The 23,686-nt window shown below is 36.2% G+C and overlaps 3 protein-coding genes across 8 annotated transcripts; 1 reads left to right on the top strand and 2 right to left on the bottom strand.

The window, feature by feature from the left end:
* The first annotated feature begins 3,158 nt into the window (after positions 1–3,158).
* On the top strand, positions 3,159–4,633 carry LOC130962375 (probable serine/threonine-protein kinase At1g01540). Its single transcript, XM_057888597.1, has 7 exons — positions 3,159–3,172; positions 3,221–3,325; positions 3,412–3,534; positions 3,620–3,790; positions 3,897–4,026; positions 4,145–4,354; positions 4,475–4,633. The coding sequence occupies exons 1-7, from the start codon at positions 3,159–3,161 to the stop codon at positions 4,631–4,633; spliced, it is 912 nt and encodes a 303-aa protein (XP_057744580.1).
* A 408-nt stretch (positions 4,634–5,041) lies between these two features.
* On the bottom strand, positions 5,042–11,858 carry LOC130961243 (putative disease resistance protein At3g14460). 6 transcript variants are annotated; one of them, XM_057887003.1, is made up of 4 exons: positions 7,730–11,858; positions 7,267–7,334; positions 7,032–7,140; positions 5,042–5,633 (listed from the first exon to the last, which is right to left on the bottom strand). In XM_057887003.1, the coding sequence occupies exons 1-2, from the start codon at positions 11,395–11,397 to the stop codon at positions 7,271–7,273; spliced, it is 3,732 nt and encodes a 1,243-aa protein (XP_057742986.1). In that variant the 5' UTR covers positions 11,398–11,858; the 3' UTR covers positions 5,042–5,633; positions 7,032–7,140; positions 7,267–7,270. The 6 variants fall into 6 exon arrangements, with proteins under 6 accessions (XP_057742986.1, XP_057742987.1, XP_057742989.1 ...); XM_057887004.1 differs by having other exon boundaries at positions 5,042–5,627; XM_057887006.1 differs by having other exon boundaries at positions 7,032–7,130.
* Positions 11,859–18,633: 6,775 nt separating this feature from the next.
* On the bottom strand, positions 18,634–23,585 carry LOC130962373 (putative disease resistance protein At3g14460). Its single transcript, XM_057888596.1, has one exon. The coding sequence runs from the start codon at positions 22,387–22,389 to the stop codon at positions 18,634–18,636; it is 3,756 nt and encodes a 1,251-aa protein (XP_057744579.1). The 5' UTR covers positions 22,390–23,585.
* Positions 23,586–23,686: the final 101 nt, after the last annotated feature.

Below are 23,686 nucleotides of genomic sequence, written 5' to 3'. Positions count from 1 at the left end.
TTCCATGAAATCTCAACCATCTGTGTTCAGCCTCAGTAGGAATTTCCTGCAAAACAAGATTGTTAAATTATTTAAAAAGATAACCCAAATACAGCACAGTAACACCATAAATTTTCTGCATCCAAAGTTAGGGTAGTATTCAAAATAAGAACCTTTGTAGTTTGATATTACTCTTAAGCAGAATTTTGTGCTATGGAAGTATTTGAAGTTATTTGTTAGAATAAAAAAAGAAAAAGAAGAAGAGAATCATATTTTTAAGAAGATGCAAATGGGACATATACTTTGTGGAAATAGGAGGGAAAACCACTTACAAGTTTTAATACATGAAGCATGGATGCAGTAGGCCTTCCCACTTCACAACTACATATATATGCCATGATATTTTGAATCATGAAATCTCAGCAGAAGGTGGGAAAAACAATAAATTTAATTCATCTATTTGTTAATACATCCGAAGAAATTTTCAAATGTTGGATACAGAAAAAAATATGTTCCTGTCTTTTGATTTATGTTTCATCTTAATTCTTATCTTCCTTTGTAAATGCTGAAAAATATGAAGGATGATAAGTATGACATATAGCAATGTGTTCTTGTCAGAGTAGTCTCTTTAAGTACAGCAACAAAATGAGAGCTTTCCCAATAAATGAAAGAAAAGAATGCAATTTTCTTAGCATTCTTTTTGGCATATCAGTTTAACTAGTTAATGTTGTTGTTTGTAAGGAAAAGGAAATTTAGGCATGTATGAATTGTTTAATTGTGCTAGCATGTGAAAGCATGTGAAATATGAAGATTAGAGAATTACTTGGTAAGTAGTCAGTAACCTTTTGTTCAAAAAGGTTGAAGCCATCGACTTTAATGGTGGGGATGTGAGAAATTTTGGCCCAAATTTGATGATTCCTGTTCTTGCAGTGTTCTCCCAGCAAACCACAAATATGAATTTGAAATGATGACAAAGAGGAAGACAGCTTTTCTCCTGCCATAATCCTCAGATTGGAACAGTATGAAAGGAGTAAATGTTGGAGGGAGGTGAGGGGTAGAAGCTGGTTGCACTCCAATGTCTTCATATTTGGAAAGCAATAGAGATGCAAAGTGGTAAGGGAGGGAAGATGACATAGTGAACCTTTCTCAGGGTATGACTTGGGGCCCTCAAAGCCACCATAAATGGTAAGATGAGTGAGGGTGTGGAAGTTGCCCATCCCTGATAACCCTCTCACTTGTTTCTTGCAATTTCCCACAAGAAGCTGATTCAAGTTAGGCGGCAAACCACCCTCCGGCAACCTACAAAGGCTTGAGCAACCTTTTATATCAAGAGACTCTAAACATGGGAGAAGACTATTCATGTGAGACGGCAATGCCTCCAACTTGACACAATCTGTGACTTTAAGATGAGTCAAGTTGGGTGCATCTAGTCCTTCTCCTGCAAATGACACTAATTCGGGGCAGCCAACCATGGTGAGACATTGAAGAGCAGATATGAAACCGACTGAAACTGATTTCAGATTCTTACACTGTAGTATCTTAAGAATCTTGAGATTGGGAAAGGCATCCAAGGAGAATGAGGTCAGTGAGTCGCAGCTGTTTTCTATGTGTAGCTCTACCAAATCATACTTGTGCTGCTGCTGTTGCTCTGGGAATTCCAGGTTGCTACAACCACTGATTTTTAGCTTTTGCAAAGATTTGGGAAAAGAATTGTCAGCAAAGGATACAGCAGAGCAACAATATGAGATGTGTACTTTTTGGAGACAACTTAGATGGCTAATGCTGATTGCCTTAAATTCAGACTAACATCCCTTGATTGATAAAGTATCCCTATCAAGTTGCATATCTAGAGAACTTCCATCACGATCTTCCTGTATTTTCAGTTTGCAAACATTGGAAACATCAGACATAGAAGAAACAATTCTCAAGAATACCTGATTAACCATCTCTCCCTTTAACATTGGGCAATCTCTTATTTCAAGCTTCCTGAGCTGAGGAAAATTTTTTGAGTCAGGTAAGTGCCACTCCTCCCAACTTGCCATATCCTCAAATACCAATGTTTCAAGTGAGGAAAACGGTGTAATACACTTAGAAGAATGGTGGCCTTTGTTCTTGTAAAACTCCATGCCAACACTCTTCAGCTGATCAAAACCTTGAATGTACAGGACATTAAGAGATGGCAGCTCTCCAAGTGAAGGCAGCTTGCAGCAATTCTTGCAATCCCACAGACCTACAATTGTCATGTTTTGGTAAGAAGAATGCGCAACCCAATCTGGAAATATTGTACCCTTGTATCCCCTGATTCCTAACATTTTAAAGCCAATGTGCAGTTGCAAGCTTTCCAGAATTTTTGTTTCATTTTGTGTGTTTGAAAATGAAACCATATCAGCACCTGAAGACCATTCCAAGCTTAATCCGTCGATGTGAATCTTATCCATCATCCTTGCACTCTGCTTCTTTGGCACCAGCAGCATTCTCCAACTTCCTAATCTCAAATGAACCTTGAAGATTTGAGAGCCCTCCTAATTCCTGGATTCCATTATCTTCATGCTTGCCCACCACAAAGTAATCTAAAATACGCAAGTGTTTCAATTTGCTTATTCCTCTGGGCATTTCTTGCAAGCAAGTTTCCCTAATATCAAGGAGCAGTAAATTCACAAGATTATGCATGCCACTAGGCAACATGGTCAACTCAGTACAATGATACAATATTAATGTTTGTAGATTATACAAGTTGCACAACGATTCTGGTAGTGCCTCAATACTTGTCCCAGAGAGATTCAAGTAGCGCAGATGGATCAATTCTCCTATTGAATTAGGCAACGCATTGAGTTTATCAAAGGATAAAGCTCTCAAGTATTTACACTTTGATAATATCTCACATATTGCCGTTTCAATGTTGAATTCATGATACCAGATTTGGTCATTAAACAATAATAATGTCCTCAAAGATTCCACACAAATGCCGAGTCTGAATCCTTATCTCCTCCTCTTCAAGATCTTCTAAGTTGCAATAGAAACCTCCAGCAAGGTATATTGCCAAGACATGCAACAAATCGTGCATCACAAAAGAATCACAAGTTCACAACTGTGTTTCTTTGTTGTGGTTGCTTCTCAAAAGTTTTGCAGTGTCATATTCTGGATTTTTTTTTCTTTGATTGTTTACTCTTTTCAATGTAATGAAGGTTCTCTGGTCTTACTCGTGTGTATAAGTAAGCACCTAATGTTTGACTTATTTTAGGGGACAAGCTGACAGAGAATTTAGGGTAGAGGTAGAAGCTATTGGTCGTGTGCGGCACAAGAATCTTGTTAGATTGCTTGGATACTGTGTTGAGGGCGCGTACAGGTATGGATTCTTGACATTTCATTTGGAAAAATTAAAGCTAAAAAGTTCAAGACTAGTAAGATTTTAAGTATTGATATGTTTCTCAGGATGCTTGTGTATGAATATGTTGACAATGGGAATCTGGACCAGTGGCTGCATGGGGATGTTGATTCTGTAAGCCCTCTGACTTGGGATATCCGGATGAACATCATCTTGGGAACGGCAAAAGGGTAGGGATCATGATCTTAATCTGCTTGAAGTGCTTCGCATGTTGTTGCATGAAATGTTTTGTTGACAGTAATGTGTGTTTTTCAGATTGGCTTATCTTCATGAGGGGCTCGAACCAAAAGTTGTCCACCGAGACATGAAATCAAGCAATATACTCCTTGATCGCCAATGGAACCCAAAGGTTTCTGACTTTGGGCTCGCTAAGCTTCTCTGTTCTGATCATAGCTATGTCACAACCCGAGTGATGGGGACATTTGGGTTAGTATGAGTTAACCAAACATTTTCCCTTATCAGTTAGTTTCACTTTCTATACTCAAATATTTCAGGCTTCAAAGTTCATGTTCTCTCTTTTCTTGTTCTGTAGTTATGTTGCACCGGAGTATGCATGCACTGGAATGCTGACTGAGAAGAGTGATGTTTATAGCTTTGGGATACTTATTATGGAAATAATTACCGGAAGAAGTCCTGTTGATTATAGTAAACCCCAAGAAGAGGTTAGAGGCTATAACCAATAATAGTATACAGTTTTGGTTTTAATCATCTTACACTGTTCTCTGTTGATTATTTTCTCTCTTTTTCTGTTTTCCTAACTAGAATTTGGTTTATTTGCAGGTTAATTTAATTGAGTGGTTGAAAACTATGGTTGGCAATAGAAAATCAGAGGAACTCATTGATCCGAACCTTCCTGAAAAGCCGTCTTCAAAGGCTCTTAAGCTTGCTCTGTTGGTTGCTCTTAAATGTGTTGATCCTGATGCCACAAAGAGACCTAAAATCGGACACATAATCCACATGCTTGAGGCCGACGACATTCTATTCCGTGATGTATGTTCTTTCCCTTTATTGAACTCTGCATTATACATAACTGGAGAGCAAAAGCAAGATGATTCAGCATTGCTATAATCTGATTCTCATTTATCATTATTTTATGATTCTTTCTTGTAGGAACGGAGGACCGGAGGAGAATCGTCGCGATCCCATCGCAATTATCATCATCATGAGCAAAAGGACTCTAGCAGAGATAGAAAGCGAATAGGTGGAGAGATCACTGATCAAAGTGAAGATGATAATAGTAGTAAAATCTTGCCCATCCCACTAGATTGAGATGATAGTTGTTAAATGGTAAATGTAGCTATGTATTTATTATTTTTGGTTTTTATAGTTTGCCTATATTAATTTCTACCTCAATCTGGACAAGATGCAATGAGTGTATTTTTTGCTGCATAATTTCCTCTCCCACCACAATTTGGGATTCATTGTATACTCATATTCATTATTACAAAAAATCAAAATTTTGATGTCCTTCTGCTTTATAAGACAAAAGTAGCTCAAGTGTTGAATAAAAAGTATTGATATTTTCAAGTTGCTCAAACTGTAGTATCAAACTACCTTTGTCTCATTTTGTGAGTGTAGTTGTTATGAGCGTTAGACCCAGAGTAAAGTTTGTATGATTTGTTTTTTTTTTTATTCTTTATTTATTCTTTATGTATTTATTATGTACTCATCATTCTATTGCTATGTAACTTGGATCGAATATCGAATGTGAGTCATCTTATACAAAAAGAGTGGTAAATAAATACACATGAAGAACAAGAAAAATGAATATTATACACTATCATTAATGGTAGGCCTACCATCCAGCTATCTTGATAGAAGAAATATCATTGCATCATCATCATCATTGCCTAATTCATAGTTGGATGCTTGTGGGAATTGGTCTTGCTGGCTGGCTAATCAAATATTAAATGTAGCTGTAACTTTTATGTCATTTTGGCTATGATTGCTCAAATGGTGGAACAAGCAATTTAAGTAAGAAAGTGGATCGTTATTTGATCATTTAGAGAATTAGGATCCACAATCAATGCAAAACTTGCCACTCCAGAATTTGCCAATTTGTCCTTATAAGCTAGACAATCGGCACTAATTGGTAGCTTGATCATGAATGTCTTTTTGGGACATCCTTTTTCTTTGTCTCTTGCTGCCTTTTTCAACTTTTAGTTAGTTAGTTATGATTTAATGTCTAAACCACTCTCTTTAGTCTTAAACAGCTTTTCACCATGGTGATTGACATTAATTGCCTTGCATCTGTAAAATAAGGCTGTTCCTGCATCATCATCATCATCATCATCATCATCACCAATATTTTTTTCTTCATACATTTTTTTTTTTGAAAAAGTTTTATTGTCACTCTTGGATCTTGATCAGCCAACCAAATTCTTGTTTATAAAGAATTTTGAATGGTTTTTTTCTAATGAACTGAATTTCCTTTTGAAAGAGGATGATTCTTCTCTTTCATTCAAGGCAACTTGTGTAAATGCCAAGAGAATAGTTCCTGTGTACACCTATGAAAACCTTTTAAGATAATTAATAGTTGGTGCATTATTTTCAATATAATTTTCATGGGCAAGATATTTAACATTGTAAAATGATCATTCATGGTGGGAATAAACTAAACCTGTCAAAGGCATAATATGGAAGCATCAATACCAGCAAATAATTGAAGAGATGACAGAACAACAGGACACCAAATTTTAACGTGGGAAAAAACCTCTCAATGTGAGAGGGAAAAAAACCCACGAAAAGGTAAAAATATTCACTATTTTCCAAATAAAGCTACAAGCAAGTCTCAAAACTTACAAGCACTACTAATTATAAGTGCAGAACTCTTGTCCAAGAACATAACCACATAAACTAAATGGTGAAATCAATGATACAATAGACAGCCGTTGTTTATGAACTTTTTGGCTAGAGAGCACGGATAGCGATCACACCTCAAACTTGAAGGACTATGATAAGAACCTACTTGATAAATACACAATGATAAGAACCTACTAATACACAAATTAATATCATTTCAAGACTAAGAGTTTGTCATCAGAAAAACCAAACACAGTTATCATTCTATAGTCTTTCAGTTCTTTTTATTTTCTACACTTTTTTGTGAAATGCATAGTAGTGCAGTAATGTTGGATCATTGTTTAGATTTTAGGATCAGCAGTGAAATGATATTTAACAAACATAAATGCCACCAAAAAGTGAAATTGCAAAGAGGAAGTTAAATGCAGTTAGAGAGAAAAATAAAGTGATCAACAAGCATAATTTAATTGCCATAATATTATAAGTTAGAAAGAAAAGATTTTCAATATAGACATTTCAGAACAGAATCTTAAGTAGCTTAATATATGTCCAAACTGCACATACCAGGATAAAGACCATTGGCTAAATTCATGGTATGCCTATATTTTAGTTTATTTAAAAATAATAATTTCAAAAGAAAAAAAAAAGGAGAATGCTAGGGGGACAATGACTTTGTTGAACAATGTGAACAACCACTAATCAAATAAAAACACACTACACCTCCAAATTAAACTTCTAAATTTTAATATTAACCATCCGTACACTAGTAAAATGAACATCCGATATATCTATTGTTTACATTGTTTAATATTTTCATTGTTTACCTATACTTTTCCAAAAAAAAAAAAAAAAGATAGATACTCACCAATAAGTGAAGTTGATAGAGATGAAATTGTTGTCTGATGGCTTCATCGCAACTTGACCTTCTAATGACATTAGCTATATCGAGTTCACCATGGGAAAACTGTTTATCGCTAGCGTGTTCAAAAGAAATTATACAAGGCATTAGATGAGTGTATAATAATATGAATAACTCTCCGTCTATTCAACTTAAGAGTTACAAATCCAGCAAGCAGTTGAAGGCATAAATCCCAACTTACTCTTCTAGTTATTGCCGAACATAAGGTACAATTGGATACTTAAAGGTAGCAAGTTGGACAGTATATCTCTGTATACAAACAAGACAAGGAAGAAATAGTTACTGTTAGAAAAGATTATACAGCAATAATTTGATCCTTTTATTTTGAAAGCTTATACACCTCATGCTGATTCCTTTTACCTTGAATTTTCTAGCACGATAGGTAACTCTTTGATAAAAAAAAAAAAGGATTAGAAACAAGCACATTTTCAATCTCGGAAACCATTTTAATAGCCCTATTTAATTTGATAAGTACAGTGAATTTGGTTAAGCATAAACATAAAGATTAGGCAAAGAAAAAAAACACCATTTTTTTAACTGTTTTCTTTCCAGAAATCAAGCTATCATTTTTTCCCTCTGTGCAAAACAGCATGTTGTTGTTTTTAAAATAAAGGAAATGACAAAATGAGAGATTAGAAAATTACCCAGTAAAATCTCTATCGGAAACTTGAATGGTGGGGATGTGGGAAATTTTGGGCCAGATTAGTTGATGCTTGTTCTTGCAGTGTTCTCCCAGCAAACCACACTCTTTAATTTGAAGTAGCAAGAGAGAGGGAGGCAGCTTTTCTCCTTCCATATTCTCCAGCTTTGGACACCAATCAATGTGCAATTGTTGAAGGGAGGTGAGGCGGAGAAGCTCGTTGCACTCCAATGTCTCCAGATTATCGAACCAGCATATCTTGAGAGTGGTAAGGGAGGGAAGGTGAGGCAGCGAACCCACCTCTGGGTATGACTTTATGTTCTTACACTCCCTACCTCTAATGGTAAGATGAGTGAGGGCGTGCAAGTTGGGAATCCATGATAGATCCCTCATTTGTTGCTCGCCAATTCCCACTTCAAATTCTTTCAAGTTAGGTGGCAAACCACCCTCTGGCAACCTGCAAATGTTTGGGCAACCATATATCTGGAGAGAGTGTAAACTTGGGAGTAGACTCTTCATGTCACGTGGTAATGCCTCCAACTTTGAGCAGAAGCTGACTTGAAGATGAGTCAAGTTGGGTGCAGCCAGTCCTTCTCCTGCAAATGACACTAATTCAGGGCACTTAAAGATGGAGAGACGTTGAAGAGCAGCGTGTGGTGCCTCTGACATTGACACTGATTCCAGATTCCTACAATATGATATCTTCAAATCCTTGAGATTGGGAAAGACATCCAACGACAAGGAGGTCAGTGAATCACAGCTGTCTATTAGTAGGTCTACCAAATCATACTTGTGCTGCTGTAGCTGGGGGAATTCTAGTTTACTACAGCTCCAGATGTGTATTTCTTGGAGGCAACGTAGATGGTTGATGCTCATCAGTGCCTTCAATGCAGACTCCATCACAGATTCACTTCCCCTAATTCTTAAAGTATCCCCATCAAGAAACATGGCCTCGCTGTACAGGTCTATAACAGCGTCGCCTATAAGTAGTTTGCGAGCTTTGGAAACATCCGGCAAAGAAGAAACGATTCTGAAGAATACCTGATTAAGCATCTCTTCCTTCAATATTGGACACTTTCTTATTTGAAGCCTCTTAAGCTGAGGAAAGACTTTTGAGTCAGGTAAGTGCCACTCCTCCCAACATGCCATATCATTAAATTCCAATATCTCCAGTGAGGGAAACGGTGCAATATGCGAAGAATGATGATCTCCTTCATTCTTGTAAAACTCCTCCCCAATACTCCTCAGCTCATCCAAACCTTTAATACGCAGGGACTTAAGAGATGGCAGCTGTCCAAGCGAAGGCAGCATGCAGCAATTCTTGCAAGACTCTAGAGATACACTTGTCATGTTTTGGTAGGAACACCCCAACCAATCTGGAAATATTGTACCCTTGTATCCCCATATTCTCAACTCTTTCAACCCATTGTGTGGTTCCAACTTATCGAGCATGACTTTTTCTCTTTGTGTGTCTGAAACCATATCTTCGCCTGAAGACCATTGCAAGCATAATACATCAATGTGCTTCTTATCCATTATCTTTGCACTCTCTGCTTCTTTCACATCAACAATATTCTCCAACTTCGTAATCTCAAGGCGTCCATGAAGATTTTCCAACCCCCCTAACTCCTGGATTCCATTGTCTTCGTGCTTGCCCACAACAAAGTAACTTAAAACGAGCAATTGATTCAACTTGCTCATTTTTCCGGGCATTTCTTCCAAAGAAGTTCCTCTAATATCAAGATGCCGCAACTTCAAAAGATTATGCAAACCACTAGGCAACGTAGTTAGATTAGAACAATAATACAACTTCAAGGTTTGCAAACTAGACAAGTTGCACAAAGACTCCGGCAATGTCTTAATATTCGTCCCAGACAGATCCAAGTAGCGCAGATGGACTAATTCTTTAATTGAATCAGGCACCACAAGTATACTCAAGGATGACGCCACACCACGTTTACAGAAGGATAAAGCTCTCAAGTATTTAAACTTTGATAATATGTCCCATGTTGCCGCTTCAATGTTGCAGTTGGAAGATGAGCAATCGCCAAATAATAATAATGTTCTCAAAGATTTTACTTCAGAAATCAAATTAGGAAGTTTTGAGCTACAATAACATAAATTTGCACACAAATGTCGAGGCTGAATCCTTATCTCCTCCTCTTTACCAAGTTCTTCTAGATTGCAATAGAAATCTCCAGCAAGGAATATTGCTAAGTCATGCAGGAGATCGTGCATCACAAAATAATCATCCCCGTCATTATTCTTTGTAAAAAATAATCTGGAAGTTAGTTCATCAAAATACTCACGACCAATTACTTCTAAACTCTTTCCTCCTTCTGGTGTTAACAATGCTTCTGCCATCCACAAAAGGATTAATTCATCCTTCACAAATTTATAATCCTTGGGATATAATGCACAGTAAACAAAACAACCCTTTAAATGTGGAGGAAGATGGAAGTAACTTATCAGTAATGCTGGGATAATCTTACTCTTCTGCACAGCAAATCCCCAAATATGACTCATTAGTATCTTGTTCCATTCCTCAACATCATGCTTTGTACGTAACAAGCGACCAAGTGTTTCTGCAGCTAATGGCAAGCCATCACACTTCCTGACAATCTTTCTACCTATTTCTTCAAGTGCTGCTCTCCCATTTGATTCTGGAAAAGATGCATTTTCTGCAAACACTGACCAACAATAGTCCTCTGACAACTTCCTGAGAAAATAAGGGCGACAATTTTGAACGGCTAAAGCAACATTATTCCCGCGAGTAGTCAGAAGAACAATACTTCCTTTCTTCCCATATTGGAAAGGGGTCATAAAATTACTCCATTTGTCACCATCATCACTCCAAACATCATCCAGAACAATAAAGAATTTCTTGTTCAACAATTTTTCTTTCAAAGCATGGTGAAGTGAATTGAAGTGCTCAAGACATTGAGTATCCGGAGAGATCTCCTTTATAACATTCCTTGTAGTCTCAACAACTTCAAACTTCTCCGAAACGCAAACCCATGCTTTCAGATCAAATCCCTTCATGAACTCCTCCTGATTGTTGTACAGCCATTGGGCTAAAGTTGTTTTACCAACCCCACCGATGCCAACAATAGCTATCACAGACAGGTGATGCTCATTGTTGTCATTCAGCATCTGGACTAGGGCCTTCTTGTCATCCTCCCTGCCATACACATTCCCTCTCACAAGAGAACTGGTTGGAGTCCTCCATGATGAGCTACCAGTGGGAATCTTTTCAAGACCAAGGAAATCTTTTTGTTTTCCAAGATCCTCAATTCTTATAACTACCCCTTCCATCTTGTCTACCATGTCATCTCTATGTCGGTTGATGAAGAAGCTAAGGGAACAGCAAGAACTTTTCTTCTTTTGTGTGGTGGCTTTGATGAGGACAGTGTCCAGCAAGTCCTCAGCACAGTAAACAGCATCCCTGAGATTATCGAGCCACTTCCTCACCGATGGATTGCCAAACTGCTTCATCTCAGCATCAGCAACAAGAGCTTCAGCACCCAACAGAGCAGTCTTCAGCTTTTCAACCAAGTCAGGGCCAAGTTCGTTGCCCAAGACCAAGTTGACAGCATCAGTTGTAAGGAGCCTGTCAATGACAACGTCAATGAAGCTAGAAAGTAAAGCTCCACCAACAAGTTCAGCAGCCATGATATGATCTCAACAAGTGATCAGAAATTTAGATATGAAGGTGAGTAAAAAATGCAACGCTCCAGGCTTTGTAACCGAACTGTGTGTTGGTATATCAAAGCTTACAGTGAAGATGAAGAAGCAGTTCTCAATAATTTGTTGGCAACAAGACAAAGATAATTAACCATATAGGGGTCTGAGGGGCTAATAATTTCATTGTTATTTTGGAATTTGGAAGGTTCCTGCAACGTAATTTTCATTTTTGCCTTTCATTTTTGTTGTTACCTTTCATTTCCAAGACTTTGAAACAAGCGATGTGATTGCAAGACGTGGAATTGTAGTTTTTGTGGAAATTTCGTGATGAGGAGTTGGTTGGTCCTTCCAAGTTCGAATAATTCAGCTTCATTCAGTGTATTCCCTTTATGATTGTGTGGTGCTTCTAACTTGTTAGCTAGAGGACATTGACTTCAACTCGTCTTGTGGAAAGTTTCAACTTTCAACCAACGTGTTATGTTATGGGACCAGCTTCAATAGTACTTCTCTCAAACATATCAAATAGTAGTAGTTATGCTAACCAAGTTGGGTTGATCTTTAGCTCAAGAATTCAAATCTTACCTTATGCATACAACAACCCATTGGTCAGCCGCAAATATTTAAATGGAGCTTTGAATCACAATGAATTAGTATTTTGCCTCCCGCATTAAAAGATACCATGGGAAACCAAAAAAAAAAAGTAGTTATGCTATATAGCATATTAGTTACTACTCGGCATTAGATTGAGAGTTATGGTATTTTGAATTTAGATCCTCTAAATTTTGAATTTTTACTTTAGAAGGTAAAATGTGAATGATTTATCCCTCATATTTTCTCTTAGTCCTACCTATGAAATAAATGGTAAGAGATCACATTTTACCTCTAAAGTGAAATTCAAAATTTACAGGATCTAAATCCTAGTTATCAAGCAGTATTTTTCTTGGATGAGAGAGAGAGAGAGTTTTGTTTCTACCTTATAGATAAAATACAAAGACGAAAGAAACATAAACTAAAGAATTCTAAAATCATTATCTATTCTTAATATATAAAAGTAGGTACATAGGTTTACCCACATTGCTTCTAAGTTATTTCTCTTCTTCTACTAATGCCATGTCAGCACCAACGCTTACTTGGCAAAATTTTAGAATCCACCACTCAAATCTTGCCAAATCAACTTTTATTTTCACATAAAAAAAAACATAAAAATACAACTAAAAAACACAATAAAAACCAACAAATTAACTTTTTCCAAATCAATCCTTATTTCTAAAACAATAAAAATACAAATTAACATTTACCCCAACAAAAAGCTCTCAAAACCAAAGAGTTTATTACCTTTCTCAAACCCTCACCCTCTTAGCATCTCTCCCTACCAAGATCCTATTTCCTCCATCCTTCGGTGCCATCCTATTTCCTCCATCTTCTTCCGGTTCCATGAGCCATTGTTTTTTCCTCAAAACAAATTGTATATCGCGATGTTCATCTCCGGCGGAGCCACATTACCTAAATTGCAGAAACCAGGGCAAACTCCATATCTCCTCTTGTGGTTTCCTGCCAGAACTTGATTCTGGATTCTGGGTCTCAGACCAACGTCACCATTCGGTGCCGCCAACGTAGTAAATTTGTGCCAGGTATCTTCCTAAAGATTTTCAACCTTGCCGTTTACTCTTCTCATTGTTCAATATCATTATCAATAGCCATATTTATTTGTTGTAAATAATAACATTTTAATTGTGAACTCATTGCAAGTAGCATAAGTTTATGTATTCTTCTTTTCTAAACGGTTCTGTCCAACAGTCACAACCAAAATTAATGTGCATTTAAAATTATTGCTCCCTATATACTATCGATTGCAATATTTCATCATCAAATTATAAATTGTTATTTTTCATGTGGAGTACTTCTTCCACAATTTACATTTACGCGTTCTTCTTTTTCAAATTGTTATTCCACATGTGCAGTGTTACTTCCACAATTTACTTAGAATGGATTATCATTCTTTGACTATATCTTATTCTCTTCGTTTAGTAAACAAAGTGTCATAATTAAATGCAATAAACTTATATTAAAAGTGTCATAATAATAATTATAAACAACTCTTATCTATTATTATTCAATTGAAACATCAAGTACTAATTAAATGCAATAAACATACATTAAAAGTGTCATAATAATAATTATAAAAAATTTCAGTTATAAATATTCAAATTCTACAACTTATACATATTAAGACTCTTACTATTCTTCATTCTTAATCTCTTATACTAATTGCCAAAAATTCCTTAAATTTAATATAACATTTTTATATGTTTTTCATTCTCATTCATTTATTTTTTTTCATTATTTACAAATAAAAAAACTGCAAGAAAAGACAAAGTGTAGCCATTAATGTAAATCGAAAAATGAAAAAAAAAATGCAGTTTTGTATAACTCTAATATAAATAATTTATGTCTTTTTTAAAAATAAATAAATTCAAAATCTATTTATAATATGTTCTCTAAAATATTTTTAATATAACATTTATTAAAATATACTATATAGTATAAATAATCTACCTCTCTGCGCATTGCGCGGGTCTCACTCTAGTTTCTAATAAAAGTTAATAATGCATGCAATGGAATGAATTCGTAGTGAACGGCAAGATAGTTGATATTGAAATGGAAGAATAAATTAAACATGTAAAACCATAACCTGATACAATTTGATCTAGCAGAAATTTTTAAAATTTATTGGCTTATCCAAAATTATAATATTGGAAAATTTTAAGAATTCGATCTAAATTTTTGTAATAATGGCTCATACTTGTGTTTTTAATTCATGAAAGACGCAACAAAAATGCAAGTCGAGGAAGGTTTCAATTTCGTGCGAGAAAGGCAATAGTACAGTTTTCTGCAATTCTTTTTAGTGATTGAGACACTCGTGAATTTTTTTTATTTTTTATTTTTTTATTTTTTTATTTTTTTTACTTATTTCTTTCTTCTTTGAGAGATAAACTATACTTTAAATTTTTCAATAAGAGTTTTGGAAGCTATATAGTCCTCCATATTGTAAAATTTTGAAGAGAATATACAATGACCATAGATAGGATCATGAGCTATTCTCTGTTTTAATAGGTTTGAGCCATTCCCTTACAGTTATTACTGCTTCAATTCAGAAATGCCTTGAATTCGAGGATGCTAAAGTTCAATTTGATGCTATTTCTAACAGGTTAATTGCATTTCACTGACAACTTAATTAACATCGGATGAACAGTAAGTGACAGCTTCAAACTAGAACACCTCCAAAGTTCAGTCTCAAACCAAAAGTATTTTTTATTTCAGCCCTTCAAGAACCAAAGTTCAGTCTCGGCTGTCAGAACAAATTTCACCTCAAAGAACAACACCAATAAGGAAGCACAGAATGTTTCACTCAAAACTCATAAAGTTCTTTAAAGAAAATAAAATCATAATTTTCTCAAACCTTTTTAGTTTTTAATTAGAAACACTAAGAAAGCCAACACTTGAGAAACAAATATGAGAGTGTGTGCGTATGTGTATATTCTCTAGGATGCACTCGTTCTCTGAGCAAATGAAGCTGCAGAAGCAAGACATTCCATATAAAGGCGCTGTTCTTTCCTGCAGAAAAGGTTGTCTTCTGATCTTCAGGGAGATTTTCTTGTTCTGCAGCTCTTATTGCTTCATGCTCTTGTTTAATTGGCAATCCCTGAAACACTAATACACAAATTAAAAAGCATGTCAAGACTAAGTGTTAGTCATCACAGAAACCAACTAAATTTAATAGGGCTATTAAACTTGGTTTCCTAAGCTGAAAATGCATTTGCTTTCAACAAGCAGCTATGCTTCAAACGAATGGCTGACAGTTTTTTTTTTTTCACTTGGTGGTTGTTGAGTTGAGAGATTCATACAGGATAGTAAAGTACATTCTTGAATTTGAAGTAGCAATAGAGAAGAAGGAAGGAATATTAAAAGAAAAAAAAGCCATCACTTGAGTGAAGAAAAAATATATACTCTCTTGTGAATGAATGCGTGTATTAAATAGTTGAACAATCACAAGTCACAACATGATGCAAAGAAGATATGCATGGCATGACACTTACATGTACCTGATCAGAGTTCCAATTCAGAAATGCTTATGGAGAGCATGTGGGAAATTTTGGGCCAAATTTAAAGTTCTACTAGAGAGCTTGTATCACAATCTCACCTCCAAATTGAAGAACTATGAGTCAAGAATCTGTCGTTACAACAACAACAACGAAGCCTTATCACATTAGGTGGGGTCAGCTACATGGATCAAATGAGAATGTTGAGAGAAACTCCAAAAAGTGTTCGCTTGGGCCTTGTACATAGGAAATGATCAGAACTTTCTTGGCCGATACGCATTGATATTTTCTAACATCATTGCCTTAACTGTTCTGTTTATAAAAGCCTCAGCTTCCTAAAAAAGCTGGTAAAAATAGAAGCAAGATTGTTAAACGATATTTGAAGCTCCACTTGCCATTTCTGGAAGACTTAAAAATGAGTTTCTCATTTTGTTGGAACATGAAGTAAATTCTTTCTTAACTTTTAATTCCGAAAAGTTGGGGGGTTACTATACAAAAACAACACTCCTCATAGCTCATGTGAGATGAAACTACTAAACTGAAGAGTATAAACCGAGAATTTCTCTGATTAATGAAAGGAAAGAATGCAATTGTATGATACCATCATCATAGAGATGAGACTTATTAGGGAAATATTCTCCAGCTTTGGACATAATGAAATGTGTAATTGTTGGAGGGAGGTGAGGTGGAGAAGCTCATTGCACTCATAACTGACTTTGGCACTGCCCTGTATCAGTGTATCCGTATGTGCTGAGCCATACTCATAAGTCATAACTCATTCACACCTTTCTTGAATCTTCTCTCCAGGAAAAAGCAATGTTTTAAGTGGTGGGAGAGACCAATATTTTTTTCATAGTGTTATTAAAAAATATTGTTGTCACTCTTGGATCTTGATCATCCAACCAAACTCTTGTTTAAAGAATCTTAACTGCTGACAGTGCCTGGAAGAAGCACACACTGATATGATGCACTTAATGTATTTTCTTTTAATGAACTGAATTTCCTTTTAGAAAAGGATGATTCTTCACTTTCATTTATTCAAGGAAAATTGTGTAAGTGCCAAGAGATTAGTTCCTGTATACACCTATGGAAAACCTTTTAAGCTAATTAATAATTGGTGCATTATTTTCAATATTCTTGAGTTGTGTTGTACAGTCAAATTGAATTGGTTTTTGTAGTTCTCTTTGATTTTTTCAAAGGAGATAGAGAAAGCAGATGAAATGGAAGAAAATAAGATGGTATATTCAACCAGGCTAGAAACCAAGCTTTTCCCCTTCTTGTGTGCATATTTGGAATTTGGAAACATTAAGGTACTAGTTATATAGAATGCACCTCTATAATTTTCACAGACAAGATACTTAATTGTATTTTACAGTAACTGATATGGCTGTTATAACTTTGTCAAACGTTATAAATCAGCTCCATACGTTATAACTCGGTCAAACGTTATAACAGTCAAATATTATAATTCGGCTCTATACGTTACCTACAGCATACACCAAAACGAATATCATAGCGTTCCGACATGATATTATTCTTCTTTAATACAAATTATTCCTGAATGTAACTGTTAATATCTCACCTCACATATAACTGGTATAAGGGATGTAAGACATTTTATGAAACATAAGAAAAGACTATTTACACATTTATTGACTTGAGTGTTGGAGTGCTTTTTGCCGGTACCACCCCCTTGTTCTTTCTGTACCAAGGTATAACTCTTCCCAGACAAAGAGTTTGGAGTTGACTGCTGGAGGACGAGATATACCCCGACCATCGCACAAGAACAGTAACATTATAGAATTATCTTTCACTCTAAGAATGGAAGCACCCAAACAATTGTGAGATAAAAAAAACCCACTGGAAGGTAAAAAGCTTCAATATTATCCAAATTAAAGCTACAAAGGTGTCTCAAAGCTTACAAGCACTAATAAAAATACATGCACAAATCTTGTACAACGACACAACACACAACAACAAAATGAAGTCAATGATACTTGTTTACAGACTTTCTCCCAGTTCTACTTGAGAGCTCAAATCACAACCACATCTCCAAATTGAAGAACAATGAGTGAAGAATTTCATTCAAACATGAAAAGATTTGACCATCTTATCATTCATTTGATCAGGTTAATACACCTAATGGGGATGTAGAGGGACTCTCCAAAAAGCAAAAAGTGTTTGCTTGGGCCTCACACAAAGGAAAATTATCAGAACCTGCTTGATAAATGCAGAATGATGTCTTCAACATTGTTGCACTCCTTTTTAACTTCAAAAACAGAACCGAAAGGGACAAATTCAGCTTTAGAAAAGATTGACATCAAAATAATAATACTGGAATGCAAAATTTTACAAAAGTACCTACATGCTCCCCAAGTTGCAATTGCCACAGAAGAGGTCCGTCTAATGCACATTTTATTGGTTGAATCCATAAAGACAGCAATTCCTTGACCGTAGCAGTTATGTATCTCTTCAGGCCCCTGGAAAATCTATGAGTTGGTATCCATAAGAAATGATATGAGATAGAGCAGTTCCAAATACCAATACCTATATATCCATCAAATTTATGTTACCTTCATAGAGAGTTTAGCTGCAACTATTCTTCTTGTAGCGTTCACCGAGCAAAGGACAGTCTTGAATTTGAAGTAGTAAGTGAAAGGAAGGAAGCTTTTCTCTTCCCATATTCGCCAACCTGAAGTAAATTGCATAGAGGAATAAAGTAACTATATCGACCTGAAGCTAAAACAGAAATCACTTCTTTTGATTGAATGAAGGTAGTGTAAGTATGGTTTGTATTGTATAAAGATTATGTGCGGAAATCTTAGCCATCTGGGCACTTGTACCTCGGTAGAAGCTATGCAGAAGATGGTAAAAACAGTAAATTTGATTCATCCATTTATTTAATATATATAAAGAAATTTTTAAATTCTGGATACACCAAAAAGGATATTGACTACTGTCTTTCAATTTTTATTTCATGATAATTAATTCTTATATTCTTCTGTAAATCCAATTTTGTTGAAAAATGAGTGTTAATAAGTAACACCTGTGCATCTATGAATTTAATTGTGGTAACATGTGTGAATCATGAAGATTAGAGAATTACCTGCTGAGAAATCTCTGTTTAGACGACTTTAATGGTGGGGATGTGGGAAATTTTAGGCCAGATTAGTTGATGCTTGTTCTTGCAGTGTTCTCCCAGCAAACGACAGTTTTTAATTTTGAGTAGCAAGAGAGAGGGAGGCAGCTTTTCTCCTTCCATATTCTCCATCTTCCAACAGTACTCAATGTGCAATTGTTGAAGGGAGGTGAGGCGGAGAAGCTGGTTGCACTCCAATGTCTCCATATTATAGAACCAACATATCTCGAGAGTGGTAAGGAAGGGAAGGTGAGGTAGTGAACCCACCTCTGGGTATGACTTTATGTTCTTACACCCATAACCATGAATTTTAAGATGAATGAGGGCGTCCAAATTGGCTATCCATGATAGATCCCTCACTTGTTCCTCGCAACCTCCCACACTAAGCTCTTTCAAGTTAGGCAGCAAACCACCCTCTGGCAACCTGCGAATGTTTGGGCAACCTTGTATGTTGAGAGACTGTAAACATGGGAGTAGACTATTCATGTCACGTGGTAATGCCTCCAACTTTGAGCACCTGCTAACATTGAGATGAGTCAAGTTGGGTGCAGCCAGTCCTTCTCCTGCAAATGACACTAATTTCTCGCAGTAAGTAATGGAGAGACTTTGAAGAGCAGCGTGTGGTGCCTCTGACATTGACACTGATTCCAGATTCCTACACCTATCTATCTGGAGATTCTTGAGATTGGGAAAGACATCTAATGACAACGAGGTCAGTGAATCACAGCTGGATTCTATTTTCAGCTCTTCCAGATCATACTTGTGCTGCTGTTGCTCTGGGAATTCAAATTTTCTACAGCTCCAGATTTCCAGATTTTGCAGAGATTTGGGTAAACAATTGCCCGGAAAGGATACATGAGAGGAATACCCTGAGATGTGTATTTCTTGGAGGCAACTTAAATGGTTGATGCTCATCATTGCCTTCAATGCAGACTCCTTCTCAGATTCACATCCCCTAATTGATAAATTATCCCCTTCAAGATACATGGCCTCGGTTCGCCTTACTATACGAGAGTCGTATATATGTAGTTTGCGAACTTTGGAAACATCCTTCAAAGAAGAAACGATTCTGAAAAATACCTGATTACGCATCTCTTCCTTCAACATTCCACAATTTGTTATTTCAAGTTTCCTAAGTTGAGGAAAAGTTTCTGACTCAGATACGTGCCACACCTCCCAGCATGCCATGTTATCAAACTCCAAATTCTCAAGTGTGGGAAACGGTGCAATATGCGAAGAATGATGATCTCCATCATTCTTGTAAAACTCCTCGCCAATACTCCTCAGCTGATCCAAACCTTGAATGCGCAGGGACTTAAGAGATGGCAGCTGTCCAAGTGAAGGCAGCATGCAGCAATTCTTGCAAGACTTTAGAGATACACTTGTCATGTTTTGGTAGCAACAATGCCCAACCCAATTTGGAAATATTGTACCCTTGTATCCCTTGATTTTCAACCCTTTCAACCCAATCTGCGGTTGCAAGTTATCCAGCATGTCTCTTTCTGTTTCTGTGCTTGAAACCAAATCATTACCTGAAGACCATTCCAACCATAATTCGTCAATATGCTTCTTATCCATTATCTTTGCACTCTTTGCTTCTTTCACATCAACAATATTCTCCAACTTCTTAATCTCAAGGCATCCATGAAGATTTACAAACCCTCCTAACTCCTGGATTCCATTTTCTTCGTGCTTGCCGACGACAAAGGAACTTAAAATGTGCAATTGATTCAATTTACTCATTTTTCCGGGCATTTCTTCTAAAGAAGTTCTTCTAATATCAAGATGCCGCAAGCTCACAAGTTTATGCAAACCACTAGGCAGCTTAGTTAGCTTAGAACATTGATACAACTTCAATGTTTGCAAATTACACAAGTTGCAAAAAGACTCCGGCAACGACTTAATATTAGTCCAAGATAGATCCAAGTAGCGCAGATGGATTAGTTCTCCAATTGAATTAGGCACCACAACAAGTATACTAAAGGATAAACCTCTCAAGTATTTACACTTTAATGGTACTACAACAAGTTTACTAAACGATAAAGCTCTCAAGTATTTACACTTTGATAGTATGTCACATGTTGCCGCTTCAATGTTGTAGTTGGATGAGAAATTGCCAAACAATAATAATGTCTTCAAAGATTCTACTTTAGAAATCAAATTATGAAGTTTTGAGCTACAATTACGTAAATTTGCACACAAATGTCGAGGTTGAATCCTTATATACTCCTCTTTACCAAGTTCTTCTAGGTTGCAATAGAAATCTCCAGCAAGGAATACTGCTAAGTCATGCAAGAGATTGTGCATCACAAAATATTCATCAGAGTCTTTAATCTTCGTGAAAAATAATCTGGAAGTTAGTTCATCAAAACACTCACAACCAACTTCTTCTAAACTTTCTCCTCTCTTTGGTGGTGGTAAAAATTCTTCTGCCTTCCATAAAAGGATTAATTCGTCTTTCTCAAATTTATAATCCTTGGGATATAAAGCACAATAAACAAAACAACGCTTTAAATGTGAAGGAAGATAGAAGTAACTCATCAGTAATGCTGGGATAATCTTACTCTTCTCCACAGAAAATCCCCAAATATGACTCATTAGTATCTTGTTCCATTCCTCGACATCATGCTTAGTACATAGCAAGCGACCAAGTGTTTCCGCAGCTAATGGCAAGCCATCACACTTCTTGACAATCTTTCTGCCTGTTTCCTCAAGTGCTGTTTTCCCATTTGATTCTGGAAAAGATGCATTGTCAGCAAACACTGACCAACAATAGTCTTCTGACAACCCTTTGAGAAAATAAGGGCGACAGTTTTGAACTGCTAAAGCAACATTTTTCCCACGAGTAGTCAGGAGAATAATACTTTCTTTCTTCCCATATTGGAAAGGAGTCATAAAATTACTCCATTTGTCACCATCATCACTCCAAACATCATCCAGAACAATAAAGAACTTCTTATTGGACAATTCTTCTTTCAGAGCATTTTGAAGTGAATTGAAATCATCGAGACAGCAAGTACCTCCATGTATCTGCTTTATGACATTCCTTGTAGTCTCAATGATATCAAAATTTTCTGAAACACAAACCCATGCTTTAAGATCAAATCCCTTCATGAACTCCTCCTCATTGTTGTATAGCCATTGGGCCAAAGTTGTTTTACCAACCCCACCTATGCCAACAATAGCGATCACAGACAAGTGATGCTCATTGTTGTCATTCAGCATCTTGATTAAGGCCTTCTTGTCATCCTCCCTTCCATACACGTTCCCTCTCACAAGAGAAGTGGACGGAGTCCTCCATGATGAGCTACCAGCAGGAATCTTTTCAAGACCAAGGGGATCTTTTTGGTTTACAAGATCCTCTATTGTTCTAACCACCAGTTGCATCTTATCTACCATCTCCCTATCTCGGTTGATGATGAAGTTAACCGGGTTGAGGAAAGAATGTACCTGCTTTTGAGTGGCAGCTTTAGTGACGTCAGCGTCCAGCATGTCCTCAGCACAGTAAACAACATCCCTGAGACTATCAAGCCACTTCCTCACAGATGGATTACCAAACTGCTTCAGCTCAGCATCGGCAACAAGAGCTTCAGCACCCAACAGAGCAGTCTTCAGCCTTTTAACCAAGTCAGGGCCAAGCTTCTTGCCCAAGACCAAGTTTACAGCATCCACTGTAAGGAACCTTTCAAAGAGAACATTAATGAAGCCAGAAAGTAAAGCTCCATCAAGTGCAGCAGTCATGATATGATCTCAACAAGTGATCAGAAATTTAGATATGAAGGAGAAGAGTGAAAAATTGCAATGCTTGCAGGCTTTGATGTGATGAGGATCTGCTCCTTCCAATAATTCAGCTTCAGCCTAGAGGGCATTGACTTCAAGGCATCCCAGCTGGCTCACGCTAAGTTTAGTCCTTGATTCTACTTTATTTAATGCATGCAGCATAAATGCATCTTATGGAAAGTTTCAACTTCCAACCACCCTGCTATGTTATGGAGCCAGGTTCAATAGTACTACCATACTAGTCTCTCTCAGATACATCAAATCGAAGTAGTTATGCTATATAACAAATCACTTACTCAGTATTATATTAACAGTTATGTATTTGAACTATTACAAGTTTACAACTAGTTATCTAGCGTATAATGGATTTAATATTATAATAATAAATTGTTTAATAAGAATGTAAAATTTTAAAGCTATATAGTCCTCCATAATGTAAAATTTTGAAGAGAATATGTAATGGCTATAGGATCATGAGCTATTTTCTGTTTTCTAAAGTGCTGTTTTAATAGATTTGAGCCATTCCCTTACAGTTATTACTGGTTCGATTCAGAAATTAAAAAAAAAGACCTACAGCTATAGAATTGCAAGTTAAGTTTTTAAGATTTGTGCGAACAAAATTTAGAGAAATACATTATATCTTGAAATTATATGGAGTTTTAAAACCAAGAGTACTTTCCGCAGAAATTAAAGTGGTATATGCATGCTACATTGTTAAGTAACTAACTATTATTCTTCTTCTAAAGGTGTCACTGATTCTTTAGTAACAAGACACAGTATCGGTAGTAACCTAGAAAATTCATAGCAGTGGAGTGCTTAACTGCCATGGTTCTAACTTTTCATTCTTTCTTGCAAGTCGTGTTGTCTCCCGTGTCAGCAATGGACACTATATAAAACTAGGAACATTTTGGTACCACATTTTAAAGATTTTTCCTGCTTGCTGCACATCTGGAAACATTAAGTTTTTTTTCATTTTTTTTTTCATAATTTTGGAAACATTAAGCTACTAGTTATACAGCATCCACCTTAATATAATTTTTATAATCTTCTAATCTTGTGAGAATCCTATATATTATACGTTTCATAGGCAATAGTATGGACCTGACAAAGGCATAATGCAGTAGCACCCAAACAAAATATAGACACAGTATGGCATAGTTAATAGCAGCCAAATATTGAAGAGAAGCCAAAAAAAAAAACTCCACAGGAAAGTAAAAAGCTTCACTATTATCCAAATCAAAGCTACAAACAAGTCTCA

The sequence above is a fragment of the Arachis stenosperma genome, chromosome 2, assembly GCF_014773155.1.
Source record: "Arachis stenosperma cultivar V10309 chromosome 2, arast.V10309.gnm1.PFL2, whole genome shotgun sequence".
In the NCBI taxonomy this organism is placed as follows: Eukaryota; Viridiplantae; Streptophyta; class Magnoliopsida; order Fabales; family Fabaceae; genus Arachis; species Arachis stenosperma.
The sequence above is the reverse complement of the archived record's forward strand: the minus strand, read 5'-3'. Positions and strand labels throughout refer to the sequence as shown.

Bases quoted from the DNA above. Each gene is read 5' to 3' on its own strand.
- LOC130961243 (XM_057887003.1), bottom strand. From the start codon at position 11,397: ATGGCTGCTGAACTTGTTGGTGGAGCTTTACTTTCTAGCTTCATTGAC. The intron at 7,335-7,729 runs GTAATTTTCTAA...GTTTGTATACAG, and splicing joins TCCGATAGAGATTTTACTGG to AGATATACTGTCCAACTTGC.
- LOC130962373 (XM_057888596.1), bottom strand. From the start codon at position 22,389: ATGACTGCTGCACTTGATGGAGCTTTACTTTCTGGCTTCATTAATGTT.
- LOC130962375 (XM_057888597.1), top strand. The intron at 3,791-3,896 runs GTTAGTATGAGT...CTTGTTCTGTAG, and splicing joins CGAGTGATGGGGACATTTGG to TTATGTTGCACCGGAGTATG. The intron at 4,355-4,474 runs GTATGTTCTTTC...TCTTTCTTGTAG, and splicing joins ACGACATTCTATTCCGTGAT to GAACGGAGGACCGGAGGAGA.